This window comes from Mytilus trossulus, chromosome 7, assembly GCF_036588685.1.
Source record: "Mytilus trossulus isolate FHL-02 chromosome 7, PNRI_Mtr1.1.1.hap1, whole genome shotgun sequence".
NCBI lineage: Eukaryota > Metazoa > Mollusca > Bivalvia > Mytilida > Mytilidae > Mytilus > Mytilus trossulus.
This window is the reverse complement of record NC_086379.1, coordinates 12098258-12114869: the sequence shown is the minus strand read 5'-3', so window position 1 is coordinate 12114869 and position 16612 is coordinate 12098258. Positions and strand designations below refer to the sequence as shown.

The 16612-nt window shown below is 31.7% G+C and overlaps 2 protein-coding genes and 1 long non-coding RNA gene across 3 annotated transcripts in view; all 3 read left to right on the top strand.

The window, feature by feature from the left end:
* The window catches only part of LOC134726157 (cadherin-23-like), a 60998-nt gene extending 55202 nt beyond the window's left edge, over nucleotides 1-5796 (top strand). The window contains exons 17-21 of the mRNA XM_063590557.1: nucleotides 553-807; nucleotides 1330-1437; nucleotides 3156-3263; nucleotides 4379-4480; nucleotides 5656-5796. Coding sequence (XP_063446627.1) covers nucleotides 553-807; nucleotides 1330-1437; nucleotides 3156-3263; nucleotides 4379-4480; nucleotides 5656-5796 — 714 coding nt within the window. The remainder of the gene's footprint in view (nucleotides 1-552; nucleotides 808-1329; nucleotides 1438-3155; nucleotides 3264-4378; nucleotides 4481-5655) is intronic.
* A 3194-nt stretch (nucleotides 5797-8990) lies between these two features.
* On the top strand, nucleotides 8991-10243 carry LOC134726830 (uncharacterized). The gene is made up of 2 exons (XR_010108651.1): nucleotides 8991-9071; nucleotides 9965-10243. It is a non-coding gene; the product is annotated as an uncharacterized LOC134726830 (long non-coding RNA).
* Nucleotides 10244-11607: 1364 nt separating this feature from the next.
* LOC134726156 (cadherin-related family member 1-like) overlaps nucleotides 11608-16612 on the top strand; it is a 37777-nt gene continuing 32772 nt past the window's right edge. Inside the window, exons 1-4 of the mRNA XM_063590556.1 lie at nucleotides 11608-11692; nucleotides 12190-12254; nucleotides 12981-13049; nucleotides 15226-15395. Of these exons, the coding sequence (XP_063446626.1) occupies nucleotides 12194-12254; nucleotides 12981-13049; nucleotides 15226-15395 (300 nt within the window). The 5' untranslated portion in view covers nucleotides 11608-11692; nucleotides 12190-12193. The remainder of the gene's footprint in view (nucleotides 11693-12189; nucleotides 12255-12980; nucleotides 13050-15225; nucleotides 15396-16612) is intronic.

Below are 16612 nucleotides of genomic sequence, written 5' to 3'. Positions count from 1 at the left end.
TCTTTCTCGGGCTCTTGAAATTTGTTAAGTACTCATCGATGGTTCTCATACTAATTGTTTTCATGTCTAATGAAGGTATATCTAGAAAATGCAAAGTAAGCAATAGATTTATCCAGTAGTATTTTCCACTTTTCGTACCTTTGTATGTTTTTCATTACACCACATGGTTTAAAAAGGAAGATGTAGTGTGATTGACAATCAAACAACTCCCCATAGATAACGAGTAAATAACTTTACATTTACAGGTAACCGTACTGCCTTCAACAATGAATACTTAGCATGTCTTAATAATCTAGTTAAACTTATTATACGGTATAATAATGGACCGTTTAACCTGAGTGTCGAAATTTAAAAAATCCTTATAATCCTTACGTATTGTTGCGGTTCTCAAATAAACTTACTGACTGTCTTAGAGCATAGCATTCTCGTCATTGTTTTGTATTTTATGTCTATGGTTTGCTTTTTCTTCACGTTTGCATATTTGCTTGAATGGGTTTTCTGTTACCGATGTTTGAAAACGAATGAATAATCCTACTATTATTTATCTTGCAGGCATTTGACAGAGACCAAAGGAATACATCAAACAGTAGAGTAGAATTTGTTTTGATTGATTCACCTTTCAACATGCAAAATAATTTTACAATCACAACAACATGGCAAAATGGAGAGTATCTAGGGAATATATCTCTGACAGAATCCCTGGACTTTACAAAAATTAATAAAACGACAATCGAATTACACATCAAAGCGAAAGATTTTGGCAGTCCATCTTTAAGTTCAACCACAACTATTACACTTAATATTCAAGTAAGTATTTTTACTTTTTGTGTTTGCGTTTTTTTTATCTGTTTGCGATTCACTTATAGTTGTCGATATAATAAAATTTGATGCGACTGTCATACAAGTGAGAGGTTTAGCCAGCCATAAAACAAGGTTCAATCCACCATTTTATACATAAGAACACGCCTATTCCTTTTCAGAAATATATGACAGTTATTAACCGTTCGTTTGATGTGTTTGTGTTTTTGATTCAGCCATTTGATGAGGGACCGTTTGATTTTTTTTATTATATAAATGTGATTAAATGCCTTATTGTTAAAATAAACGTGTTTTGTCATTTTTCCACAGTTTGCTCGAACATGAATTGTGTAAGTCATACGTTTTATCATTACATAAATTACTGATATATGAAACCACTTACATGGTTGTTCATAAAACAATAAACATAACACAATATTGGATGAGGGTAACATCTTTCCTTTAGGTTGATATTTATTAAGTTCGAATCATGATAGATAATAATAAACAAAACAATTTTACGATTTCGAGATAAATCAGGACAAAAACAGAGAAGTGTTTGTGCAAATGATAACGGGTTTTTTTCTTCAGGCAAGTGAAACCCCCAAATATCACTGCATGTGTGGGTCTGCTTTGACGGTAAATATTCGTTATGTTTTTTCAATATTTTATGTAAATTGATAACGGAAAGTTAGAACTATTTCCGGAAACTATTTTAACTATACAAACTAACTATGTAGATAATACATTACATACATGCATCGATAGATAATAATTTTCCTATATACAAGTTCATTTAATGAATAAAAGTTAAGTATTATGATTTTCTTAAGATGTAATGTAACTTTGTACTCAGGGAGTAGCCCTGAATTTCTTCAAACATACAGGACCCTTTTTACAAACAAAGAAGACCTAGTATTTCCCATGAGACAACTGATACCACATGACACAGAAATTAACAATTGTAGAACACCGTTCGGCATTAAAAAAATAGCATAGTTCATACCGCATAGCCAGCTATAAAAGGCCCAGGTATGAACAAAGTCAAACGATTCAAACGTGAAAACTAACGTTCTAATTTATGTATAAGAATTAACGAAAAATGTATGTATAAAAAAGCATGAAGATAGGTAGATAGGTATAGGAAGATGGGATGTGAGTGCTAATGAGACGACTCTCCATCCAAGTCACAATTATAAAAATAAACCAATAAAGGTAAAGGCACGATCTTCAACAGGGAGCTTTGACTTACACTAAACAGCAAGCTATAAAGAGCTGCAAACACTTACTAGTGTAAAACAATTTAAACGGGAAAGCCAACATTCTAGTCTATATATATAAAAAAAAAAAAAAAAAAACGAAAAACACTAATGAACCTCAAAAACAAACGACAACGACTGAACATCAGATTCCTGTCTTAGGACAGGTTCAAGCCATTGCAGCGGATTAAAGGTTTCTCCTTTATCTGAAACAAAAGTGTAACACCCCAACATATAAAATAACAATTGGTATAGCTAACTCAATAAAAAAAACCGTAGTAACACAAATAAACGCACAATGAACGAATAAATTTGATCTATGATACAAATTGAATGCAAATTCAAAGTTAATAGAAATAAGGGATGTATATTTAAGTTTAAACATGTAAATAAAGACTTGTATAAGATATTACAATGTATATTAAGTAATATTTATCTTTGTGTGGTGCTCTATGGGGTAGACATCTGACATGCCTCATATGCTATATGTATAACTCGTGAGCTATCAATTATATTCCGCACTTTTAATACAAAGGAGTATGTCCGGTAAGGGCCGATTTCGGCCTCAACCGTCAAGTTAATCTTCGCTCAGTTCAATTGGTTTCTGCAAAAGATTTAAACTGATTTAGTAAAAACGTCCAAATTCAAGCTTAAATATGAAATATATATCAGATATTAAGTCGCTTTCAGATGTTTTTGTCAAAAATTAAAGTGGCGGCATCCGTGTTCAGTCTCAACCTTCATATATGTTATGTATTATCATCAATACAACTTACAATTAACTGCTAGTAATGAACACGCATGCAGCCGAATCCATTTAAGACGGAAACCGTCAGAAAATTACATTAAACGTAAAGATTTCAGTAATTTAGCATGAATGACATTGTAATTATGCTAGTACCTAATACATGTGCATTGTACTGTCAAAAACAGCCCATATATGCAACAGAAGTAATTTGCTTTCCAATAAATAGCGTAAAGTTTATATTTTAACCTTTTTGGATTGTTTATGTTACTGAGCCTACTCCTTATTGACAATTATATTCGGATAATTTAAATGATCATAAATCGTGTATCTGGTGTTTATTTATATTTTAGTCACTTCTTGCAACAACAATGACACCTACATGTAATGCTACTAGATATCCTCCAGGGAATGAAATTGCAGAAACAGAAAAATTCATGTTCAGATACGAACCGAATTCTGTAAGCATAGTTCGACAATATATTTAGTTTGTTGAAATCAAAGCTGATCTCGGAATGAATTTTAAAAAGTCTCACAACAATCTTTTTGTTGACGACTTGCGTTAGAATTATGATGTCTCCTTATTATGTTTTCATGGGTTCTCTCACTAACTAATATCCCAAATATATGTTTTCAAATGCAGATAAGATATAAAAAAGATGGTGTAGTTGGCAACTCTTCACAAGAAACCAAATGACACAGAAATTAACATCTTTAGGTCACCATACGATACGGCCTTCAACAATGCAAAAAATCATACTGTATGATCAGCTATAAATGAACCTTTAATGACAAATAAACTCATCATAGATACCAGGACTAATTTTTTTATATACGCTGGACGAGCGTTTCGTCCAAAAGACTCATCAGTGATGCTCGAAAGCAAAAAAAATAAAAAATGCCAAATAAAGTACGAAGTTGTAACACAATTCATACACAATAACTAAAGGCCTAATCTATGAACAAAATAATCAAAGGAAAAATAAATATGCTACACAGCAACAGACGACAACCACTGAATTATATGTTCCTGACTTTGGACAGGCAAGTTATAGCATCTTTTGATTCGATCCCAGATATTGAAATAGAGACATTTCTGGACAGCGCATTAGATGACCCAATTAATCTTATGGTAGTCGTAGAGATTGTGATGAAGTGGAAGACAATGTTGACAGCTTGTCTGTCCTTGATCCTTATTTTGACAAAGAAAATCATTGAGATTACCAAATCCTTAATTAAAATCAGGACAAAGACTCTTATCTCATTTCTTGTTTAACATATGAAAAAGAATGCATGAAAATAGTAAACATCATTGTTTGACAAATGAATGTCATTATTTCTGGACCAGTAAATTTGGATTCGAACCAGTAGATTTGTAGTCCACTGGTCCGGTTTGCCAGTACACAAAAACGTTAATATTCAACCCCTGGTTTTGATACAGTTAATTAAATGGATATACAATGTATATCCGATATTTTTCTAACAGCAATGACAATTTAGTGTTGGTTCATAAAAGATCAGATTCAATTTGTTTTCAATAATATCTAGTATATTTTTTTTTATTTATATTATACAGCATGTGATGGTGGCAATAACACATCATGAATGTTATGTATACAGTATGTCTGATACAGAGTCAGTTGATGTACACACTTCTCAAGGTCTCCATCAACTTGAGGTAGCATCATTATAAATTACTTATTTTGTCTGACTTCCCTTGACTGGTTGTCTGTTTAATCTAAATAACCTACACTAGTAATTTTGGGGCCCTTTATAGCTTGTTGTTCGGTGTGAGCCAAGGCTCCGTGTTGAAGGCCGTACTTTAACCTATAATGGTTTAATTTTTAAATTGTTATTTGGATGGAGAGTTGTCTCATTGGCACTCACACCACATCTTCCTATATCTAATAGCCGATATCAGGATTGACATTTTGTATATGCACCAGACGCGCGTTTTGTCTGCAAAAGACACATCAGTGAGGTCGAATAAAAACAAGTTAACAAGGCCAAATAAAGTACACACTGTAACAAGTTGAAGAGCTAACTCTCAATTAACTAACTTTACTTAAGTGTGTTACCTTTAAAAAGCTTATGCAATAATCTGTTTCGAAATGATCAGTGTTCAGTTCAGCATTTATGTCAACGATTAGAAATGTATTTTAAATTGTATGTTTACCTTTTGGGTACAATTTTGTAAACGTAACCAAACATATGTAGTTGTCGTACGCCTTTGAGACAAACAGCAAATCCACTGATAAGGAAGTTTTTATTCAATCAGAACATTTTGGTATACGTGTCTTAAAATATTTACAAGAATGTTTTATATTCTAAAACATCAGATGACTTGTGCCAGCTTGAATGTTATCCGTAATATAGAACCATAAACGTTTAGTACAGAAATCAGTCGCTCATTCGATAGTAGTGAATTCGTTTTTTTTATATGTTTTGAAGAAAACCTGTAGAATGTATAATCATTTCTTCAACTGGTTTGAGCTTTGATAGTACGATAGCGACGGTATTAACGTTGAATGTTGTAAGAAGGACGCTTTTAAACGTACAACAACAGTAAATTCCTTACCCTTTCAATAACATGACTTTTTTTTTGTGTTATATTTCAAATTTAAAAAAAGTAATAATCTTGGCCAATATCGATAACATATACATGTACTTGAAAATTAAGTGGGTTTTTTTTCGGACCAGTAATTATTAAATGGATTTTTATTTTAAAGTTGAAATTATAATTTCCTTAAATTGGATCTTTTTAACTGATGCTGGGATATTGAATGTATCTAACGTGATTAAAATCTTCTTTACAGTATAACTATTAGTATACATTTTTTCTTTCACTTTCAGACGAAAATTATAAGTATGGTAGACAGCACAACTGCAACATACGTTACAATGTCACATGACGAGCTAACCTCCCTGAGCAAATCCTCCGCACGTACTTGTAATCGCGTTGGATGGACGACACACAAACTAAATATAGATTGAATTGTGTGCAACTAAAAACGTGGCTTATCATTTGTTATAATGGGTTCTTGGTGACAAATTTTATATTGACACCATGGACAACTCACTTTTATATTGAAATAAACAACATCAATAATAGCCGGTCTTTTTCTTTACAAAAAAGACTAAAGGTTTCTCCTAACAATTGAAAAAATACTATTTATCCAATACATGCAATATGTGTCAAACAATTGGTGAACTGTTGTTTATACATAACTGTAAGGGAAAAGATAATACAAGGAAAATGACAACTAAATATCATAGATAAGATACAATACATATGCACAGTAATAAAATAGGCGAACAGACAAATGTAGTACTATTTTCAATCAGACTTGGTGAGACATATCCGATAATACGGTATAATACGATAGCAAATATGTAATGTATGTTGTAAAACACTTAGACCAGGATAATTCTAAAGTATTCGTCCTCAATAGTGATCAAATACATAATTTGAAAGTTGTTTTTTTCCTGACAAAAAGATAAAAAGACCGTTGCCTATAAAAATCTTTAATAGGATTATGATAAATACAAAACAGCAAATTAATCTTTTTTAAAAACCAACAACACGCATTTCTTTAGAAAATCGGACTGATTTAAAGTGTTTCAGAACTGTAAGCAATCTCTTCGCTACGCATTGACTAGATCAGACAGTAATAAACATCTGTGATAAAAACTCATAAACCACTCCAAGCATATAATTTATAACGCAGACGCACTTTTAATAAAACCCTAGTGTTTTTTTAAACATTTATAAGGGTAGGTATTACACTGAATATCTGCCATTCCTTTCGGACCACCTGAGATGAAACCCAGTGTTCATTGGGTTCGTGTTGTGCAGTCTATAATTTTCTATGTCGCATTTTTTAACAGTTGTTTGTATTTATTTTTTTTTCCGTTTGCCATGGTATTGTCAGGTTTTTTTTTTCACTTCTTTTGAATTACCCTTGATATATTTTGCTTCTCCCATAACAACGAGTAAAAGACAACGCAATTATGGTTACAACCTAGAAATTCCATAATGATCTACCAAAAAACGATGGATTATGACATAATATGTTTGTGTCTGATGTTAAGGACTTTAAAACTGAAGGAAAAAATTTCAAAGATCTAGATGAAAGTGGTAGAAAAATAATCAAATGCAACACACCGGTACCTAACATAATAGGATGACTGAAAAATCGATATAATCGGGATTTATATATTGCAGTACCGCGGCCTGTGATTGGCACTTCCAAGAAATTATAGCAGACGAGAAAAATCATTCCTTCTGTATTGACATGATTTGTCTACAAATCTTCTGTAGATAATAATTATGACACTATGATTGCAAACATATCTATCAAAAAATTGAACATTTTGTTTAATGTTTTTTTTTTCGTTTACTGATTTATTGGACATCAGTGTGTGTATAATTTACTAAAATTTCTAATTTTTGTTCAATGATATTTTTTGTTCAATATCTTTTCATCCGTAAAAATTCCACTGGAATAATATCTAGTACCTGACTGATTATGATAAGAATATTAAAAAAAAAAAAACGGTCTTAGTATTGTTAAAATGTAACAGAATATTGTGTTACTGTACATTTATCGCTTTTAAATTAATTTAAAATATGGCATTATTTGTCTAGTTAATATATTTTATTTCCTAAGCAAACACTTTGTAGCATATCTTTGAATTAATAATGATGTTATAACATTTTTATACAAATGATGTGAACTTACTGCTTGTTTAAAAGAATAAAGATCAATTATTTTTTTAGTGAAATTATTTTCTGCATATCAGGCAGGGTTTTTTGCTTAGACGTATAAAAACAATTTATCACGCTTAAGCATCTTATCTTAAGAAAAAACATCGTAAACGATAAGTACCGATGTAACTTCTATATCAAAACTAAAATCTTAATTCGAGTTTTTTTGTACATGCGTATGTTTCAAAATCCAATCATTTCGAATAACCTATTCTGCCAAGGAGCATTTGTAACTCATGTATAGAAATCTTTGTTTTAACTGTAATACCAGTAGACCTAAACAATAGGATAAATCCCTTTTTAAGAACATGATTTCCATCATTCTTCACAATTAAAAAACACAAATTCCTACGCTTTCATTGATCGAGACACTTCTTGCGTATTAAAATTTTAAATTTGTTGCCTTTTGTTAGCTATTATTCGTGTGTTTCTTTGTCAATTATGTTCTCCTATTTATTTATATTATAGTTCTGTAATTTTGTGTTGTCACTTTAATGTTATATTTCACATGGCCATAAAAGAGGGAGGTTTGGCATGTCACAAGTCCAGGTTAAACCCACCATTTTTTTCTTTAAACATGTCCTGTACCAAGTCAGGAATATGGCCATTGTTATACTATAGTTCGTTTCTGTGTGTGTTACACTTTAACGTTGTGTTTCCGTTGTGTCGTTTGGTTTCTCTTTTTTTTTTAATTGTGAATTAAAATTACTAAAAGACGTGTCACGGTACTTATATATCCCAAATTCATGTATTTCGTTTTGATGTTATATTTGCTATTCTCATAGGATTTTGTCTAATGCTTAGTCCGTTTCTGTGTGTGTTACATTTTAATGTTGTGTCGTTGTTCTCCTCTTTTATTTGATGCGTTTCCCTCAGTTTAAGTTTATTACCCCGATTTTGTTTCTTGTCCATGGATTTATGAGTTTTGAACAGCGGTATACTACTGTTGCCTTTAATTGCTTAACTCTAAAGAACCAGTACCAGCATGTGTGTCTGTTAGATGTCGCATATTATTAGTTTTATTTTTTTCAATATTTTGTGATAATGTTGGATATTAATAAGGCTGTACTTTATCCAGCCCAAACACATTGATTATATGCACTCGCATAAGTACATGTGTTTGTCGATCACTGAGGATTTTTTTTTTCGATTACGACTTAAAGTTATTATCTTTAATCTTAAATTTATCACGAATGTCAAATTTCGTGAACAATATTTAACCGATTGTTTATCATACGTTAATGTGCTTACTAGAATTCTTTTTTTTTAATCCACATCACATATTAAACATGTTAAATGTTATGTGAGCCCGTACCTGTTCCGAATTTATTTAAAGGACTCACGTATGTCATGTGTATTTATAAAACACTATGAAACTATGTATATGATGAATTTCCGGCACAATTTCCGAATAATGTTGTATACATGTTGTATATTATCAAGACACGTCATGGTGATATCAACAGATATATAAAACTTAAAATATAACGCATGCAGAAAAGTAAGTAATTGTAACATATTTAAAGCCAAAAAACGTCTAAAAAAGAATTAAAGAATATCAGCATGATCGACAAAGTCACAAAAAACAACAACATACTAAGTAAAGGCATCTGCCTTAGTTTTACAAAATGCGTTCCTTGTTTAATCGAAGCATATTTAGAAATATGTCAATAAATACTTTATTTTACGCTATGAACAACATATACATTACTTGCTGACTGAGGAAACAGTATCTACTGCATTTTAGTAACCCACCTTTGCATTTGGGTTTTGATGTGGAAATTAAAACAACGGTAACACTTATCAAGTGACAAGAGAGATAATAGTTGGCTAGATATAAGAAGACGTGGAATGAGTGCAAATTAGATAACTCTCCATCAAGTAAACCATTATAGGTCAAAGCTTATTTATTTGTCTCGGTATATCAATAAAAAACACCGATAATGCAATTGCAAGCATTCTGTAAGACAATTGTCATAAAAGTTGATGATCAAATTCTATATTGATACAGATTAAATCACATTTACGTGTTGTGGTTTCTTTCCATCTCGATAAGATTATCACGTTAAAAGATAGTTGGTTGATGAAAAGTCTTCAGTGTAAGGAATTTATATACTAAACGTTCGCTCCTTATCGAAGGGATGTACATTTATTATGGTGTATAACCAAACACGACATGTTTTGCCATTCATTTACATCATAATACAAGCAATGCAGTGCCGTCAATGTGGGCTGATAAAAAAAGGTTTGCAACAGTCATTACATTCGATATGTTCTAGCTATTTTACTGGAAAAAAATCTTCAATGCTTCTTTACCACCGGATTTTTATATAAAAAAATATGCTCGTTAAGTTAAGTTTTTTGTTAGTAGCCTTTTTATCTTATTCTTTTCAGAACTGTTAAAGCCATGCATATATTGAAATTTGGATTACTCCTCTTCTGGTTAGTAATGTCGGCCAGTGGATGTGATGAATGGGCTAAACAAAACCCCTGTATGTGTACATGTGATGACGACAACAATGAATGTGCAGACAGATGTAAAGTTATAGCAGCAGAAAATGAAAAACTCCGTTGTTCTGAACAGTGTTTTATGATAGCCAAAGACTGCTGGAGTTCATGCGCTATTGACATGAAGTCTGATTTGTAATGCAGATAAACATTAAAATGTAACAATAAATTACGTGATTACTACTTCTCGACATGTATTATCATTTAAATGGTAATAATTACAAATTATCTGTTTACAAATCTTTGAATGTTTGAAATACTCAGGCTTGTCTATCTCAGGAGTAGAGGACCATAGCTGTATTTGGAAAACTTTTATGAATTTTTGGTTCTTAAACTACGTACTTTATTTTTCCTTTTTATTTGTTTTTTTTTTCTTATTAAAGCGTCACTGATGAGTTTTTTGTATATATAATGAGTTTATATAGATTAATTCTTCCTTCAATTAAGACAAATGCTTTTGATCTCAGTTTTGTCTTTCATTGTGTTGACTCACTTTTGACTCATTCCTTTAAAAACTTTATAAACAGTTATGTTTGAAAAGTGCTAAAATATTTTTTACGGATTCGGTTTTTGAAAAAATTTGGCATCGAACATCACTGAAGAAACATCGATTGTAAAGACATGATTACAGCTTCCAAATCGTAGACTTTCTATTTCTATGAAGCAACATGCTAGGAGTGCCTGCATACGGAATATGTATCTCCTAATTGATACGATATTCCCCGTCGTGTATTTCATATCATGGTAGTCTTGAAAGAGGATTGCTGCTCAAGAGGAAGCTTTTAAATCATGAGTTCCAAATGATAAGGTTGAAAAAAAAATCGTTAATTTTACGGACGCCATCACTAGTTGGTTTACTATTACAAAATATCCCTTTTACAGAGATGATATCGGATGTGGTCTTATGTCTAAACTACAATCCCGCTCCCTTTCTACGAAATTGATTTACCGAGTTAGACTGTTTACCTGGTTTGTGATAACATGAGCAACAAAAAAGCTGCCACATAAGGGACAGGATCTGCTAGCCCTTCCGGAGCACTTGAGATACCCCAAATTTTAGATGGGATTCGTGTTATGTAGTTTTAGTGTTCTATGTTATGTCTTCTGTACTACTGTAAGACAACTTATTTTTACGAATACTTTATTTCGCGTTTGACCCTTTCTATTCCACTTCGCGGCTAATTAGTTTCGCAATTCTCAAATTTATATGATGTAGTTTAAGGAGGAAAGATCTAAGTTTGACATGTTCGCAACGATTAAAATTCGCGTTATATTTCTACTCGCGAAAGTCGTCAAAATAGTTGGTTTACAGTACTGTTTTTTAACAAAACATAATGAAGATAATTTTTCAAAAACTCTGCATATTTTAAAAGGTTTTTTTTTTACAGATTTTTTGCTCTTGTTTAGTATAAATGTGAAATTGTGAAATTTGTTTATTAACATAAAACGTTTTAACACGGTACATACTTTCAGTTTTAAAAGGTACGGTCTTAACATTCTGCACTATCGTTATCGAATAAAAGAAAAGATAACAGCCTAACTAGAGAGACTTCCATTGAATGTAAGGTGACTTTTCTGACAATTCATATGTGCATGTAAACTACAGATTAGAAGGTAAGTAGAATTGTTCAGAGATGTCAAATTGAAATACAGTTAATAATAAATTAAACACAATTACATTTAATTAGAATACGACGACATTAGTTTCCAGATGTTCAAATCTTTTAATTGATTGTTGTGATAGAACGAGGTAGCAAAATAAAATAGACCAGATGCGTCGACATAGTTCCTGTCTACTTCTATTTGATAATAACCAGCTTTGTAAAGTCACAATAAGTCAAAATGTCACAATCTCTAAACATTTCATAAATTTAACAGTAACATTCTTTCTGCTTTCAAAAAACATGAAAAGACTATATGTAATAAAAAATATCAAAAGAAAAGAAGGGGACTAGTGGGGTATTTTTTATGGCACAACATGGATAAAACCAGAGGAAAATATTTAAAAACAAAAAATCGAACTTCCTTAAAAAATGAATCCGTGTATGTTGGGTAATTATTGAAATGGACATCCTATTCAACGAACATTAAGCAATCGTTTTAATTTTCAGGAACATGGCGGTTGTTTTGAAGTTCGGAATCCTGTGCATACTTATAATATCATTGTTTGAAAGCGGTGAGTTTTCGTTCAAAAACAACTAAAGTCTAAACACATTAAATCTATTTTTACTACAACTCATAGGTGTTGACTAGAGTTCTCATAAATATTTTATAAGGATACATTACCTGTTAACAAAACTTTGAATAATTGAAATACTAAGGCTTTTCTATCTCACAAATAGATTACATTAGCTGAATTTGGCAAAACTTTGAGGAATTTTCGGACATCAATGCTCTTCAACGTGCGTCTGGCGTTAATTAACATTTTAATCCTGGTACCTTTGATGAGCTATTTACAAATGTACACTAGGTGATTTCCATGAATAAGTTTACGTCGAAACTTTCCACTGTGGAACAAGCAGTATTAAACCGTTTTGGACAGTCCTGAAACTAAATAATAGTTTTCTTCCACAACCTTATTCATATTATAACTCTAAGAACCATTTCGTTATAGTATTTCAAAATGCTCAATCAAAATAAAGAAACGTTCGCTTAATCTTTGTTTTTAACAAAGGATAAATGTATGGATGTAAAACAATTTTAAGTAAATTAAGAGATAAGAGAAACATTACTTCATTTAACTGCTATCTTTTTATTCGTCGACAATGTAACAAACAGTATGAATTTATAGGTATTCCACATGATATCTGCAATATCTTTGTTGTATCTAGGAATCCAATCTTTGAAACTTTTACCTACTTGCTGTTATTTAAAGATATTTTACTTTGTTATGTTTTTGTAGGAATATCGCAAAGGTCTCCACCAATTTTTGACTCTTCTAATCTACTGCAGTTCAGTGAAGGCTGTTCAAGTTAGTTTCGTATATATTAGAATTAATATTTTATTCATTAAGACTTTGTTTTATAATGAATCAATCGTCATTGGCAATGATTGTCAGTTTTACTATCAAAGGGCGATGGTTTTCTCCAGGCACCAAGGCTTCCTGCACCAATAAAACTGGCCGCTACGAAATAGACCAAAAGTGGCATTAAATCATTAACAATAAATCAACCAATCTATTGTATCAAAACATATTTGCAGTTTAATTTAAAATCTGTCAAAATAAAGAGATTGTTACCGAGGCTTTTACTTGTGCTGCTCAATTGTATGCAAAGTTTTCGTCACGTTTATGAAACCATAGTGAATCAAATAGTCAAAAATTTTGATTTCAATATCATTATTTACTCCCTCGTTTCTCTTTTCCGAAAATGTTGTTTTCTCAACTAGATATCGCAGTAAAGAACAAAAACACAGTATATGGTTGTGCGCTCGCTACACTATCGCCTTTAATTCAACATATTCAACAATAATACATACGATTAGCCATACATGAATGAATAATGTTAAACCATACACAAGTCGATAAGTAACGGAAATATTACATATGATATGGGTAATAATATAAACCTTACTATATTACAACGAGCGTAGCATTAGTCAAACACACCTCAAGTCTTCCTTATATACTGACTGCAAGAATCGTCCGTGCAGAAAGGTGTTCATCGTCCGTGCAGAAAGGTGTTCCCTGGATAATTCCCTATTTCATTTAGACATAAAAAGACGGTCACCGTATTTTATAAAACATAGGATTATAAAGAAATGTGTTGAATAGGTGTATGTTTGATTAAATACATAAATAAATTTAGGTAGCTAGTTGTTGGAGTCGGTGATAACGAATTCATGGTACAATGTTTAAGATTCATGTGGAGCTTTTGGCTAAAATATGTACCGATTATCGGGTTATCTGCATGTTGATATCGTAAAATATCAGCTGCGAGACATAATATGAAGCTTTTTGTCGAGTGAGCGTAGCGAACGAGATCAAAAAGCCTTTATATAATGTCAAGCAGCTGATATTTTACAATATCAATATGCAGATAATCTGATAATCGTTTTATCGGGCTATATTTGCGTGTTTTAGAAGTGTTTTCTTTGCTTCACCGGTACACAAAAGATGACTTGATAAGTTCGGGTCAAAGTTATTAACGTCGGTTCAAACATTATGACGTCGCTGATATGTCCGGGTCAAAGTTATTAAGGCCGGGTCAACGTATTTGACGTCACAAAGACATGATACTGAATAATATTAAGAGCTGAACAGAGTGATATAGACAGTGGGACGACCGATAAATAATGTTATTGGAACTTGAATGTTGCTCTGTCTGCGGCGGGCTAGAAAGTGATAAAATTAGGGACAAAATTCCCACTATAAAATGAGTCACATGTCTTATACCTAGTGACATAAACTTATAAAAGTACTACGCTAGTACGGTATAATACAATAATTCCCCCCTGTACTACTAAACGTGAGAAATTATACTTATTTAAACTGTGTACCCGAGTGGACCATACCATACATAGTTTTGATACAATTGAAGTTTGAAAAGTTCGTACAAAAATGGTTTCAGAAGGGAACATAATCCTTAAAGTTTATGACCCCTTTCTATAGCGATTTTTGTACGAACTTTTCAAACTTCAATTATATCAAAACAACAGATATGATGAATAATAAAGATGGGCCATTGTGTACATATACCAAGGGGAAACTTCATGCAAAGCATTAATATTAACTGTTATATTGCATTTTAAACCAAGATTTTATAGAAAATCCACAGCCTTTAGTAAAGAAATTTCTGGTATAAAATTAGAAACATAGATTACGCACTTGTTTTTATATGATGTGCTAGCGTTTATTGTTTACAAAATGGTCTAACCAACCTGTAAATTCCAAATCACCTTGTGCTGAGTCATTAAAGTCGAGCGCACCCTAAAAGGTGTACTTGATTTGGTCCATATTTTTTTTTCTTACCAATAACTACATTTATAAACTTGTTTTTAGGAAATCAATGCTAGCACTGCAATATTTCTATATCTATCAGTCATCAAATTTCCAAAGTTGAGAGTACAAGGATAAAGGCTGTGGGTTTTCTTTAAAATTTCAATATGTTTAACATTTCATCTACACAAGGGTATATTATCTTTAACAGCTAGAATTTTGGCCACTGTGACAGCCCGTGGTTATAATGGAGTAATAATCATATCAGCTAATGATTATGCTACACGTGCTAAAGTAGACGTTTTACAAACAAGCAGCGACAACTCAGCTGGCTTTAGTACAACGGTCCAAATTAAACAGAAAGCATGTATGGACAGAGAGGTAAATGATCACTACGATTATCAAAGTGAATATATTGGTTTGAAATCACGTAAATTGAAACTGTAAGATTAACGGACAAAACATTTTATTACACATTTCTAATATATATTGCTGCCCAAATATTGATTTTTTTGGCAATAATGGTGTGAGCGGTATGACTTGTGATTCTAATATTTTAAAATAGTATGATGAATATCTACGTTATTTTCTAATGATTTTATGTTTGTTCAATTTTGAAAGTTGCCTGTAGCAGTACACAGTGTATTTTATTAAAAATGTATGCATGAGTAATCAACATGGTTAGGTTACTACATCTAATGATATTTTTTTTTTAATTCTAATTTTTGTTTGTAATTTTATTCAAATGTTCGTGTGAAAATCGTGGATTTGCCTACATGTGTTTCACACTATTTTTGAAAAAGACTAGCTCTATATTTTCAATTCAGTAGTAATTTATTGTGATATGTTTATGCATTTAAATCAAACAAAGACCACACATTGCGTGCAAGCTGAAATAGCAGACACTTTGCACCTGTCCTAAGTCAGGAATCTGATGTACAGTAGTTGTCGTTTTTTTATGAAATTTTTACGTGTTTCTCGTTTCTCCGTTTCTTTATATAGATTAGACCGTTTGTTTTCCCGTTTGAATGGTTTTACACTATTAATTTTGGGGCCCTTTATAGCTTGTTGTTCGGTGTGAGCCAAGGCTCCGTGTTGCAGGCCGTACATTGACCTATAATGGTTAACTTTTTTAATTTGTTATTTGGATTGAGAGTTGTCTCATTGGCACTCAAATCACATCTTCCTATATCTACAAGATGATATATTAGACAATCAATAAAAGCTACAAAAAAATAAATGATTGGTAACTTTCAATCCCCGATATGTCACCCTCAAAAATTAATTAACATAGCATAATTTGAAAATATACAGCTTTTTAAACATAGTCCTCTTGTGGATTTTTTATTTAAGATTGAAAAATTAATAGTTTCAGGATAAAACTCTTGTTGAACGCAATATAAGCTTGAATATTTAAAATATTGAAACAATTTCGATACTTTAAGCATATAGAAGTTCTTTTGTCATGCTTTCCTACGCATATATAAACCAACTATCGATTCTTTAAAAAGACCCGGAATAGCGCGACAAACATAGTAGCGGGTTTTCTTTATATCGGTATCGCCAAATATCAGCTGTTCAAGCAACTCATTGTGAAG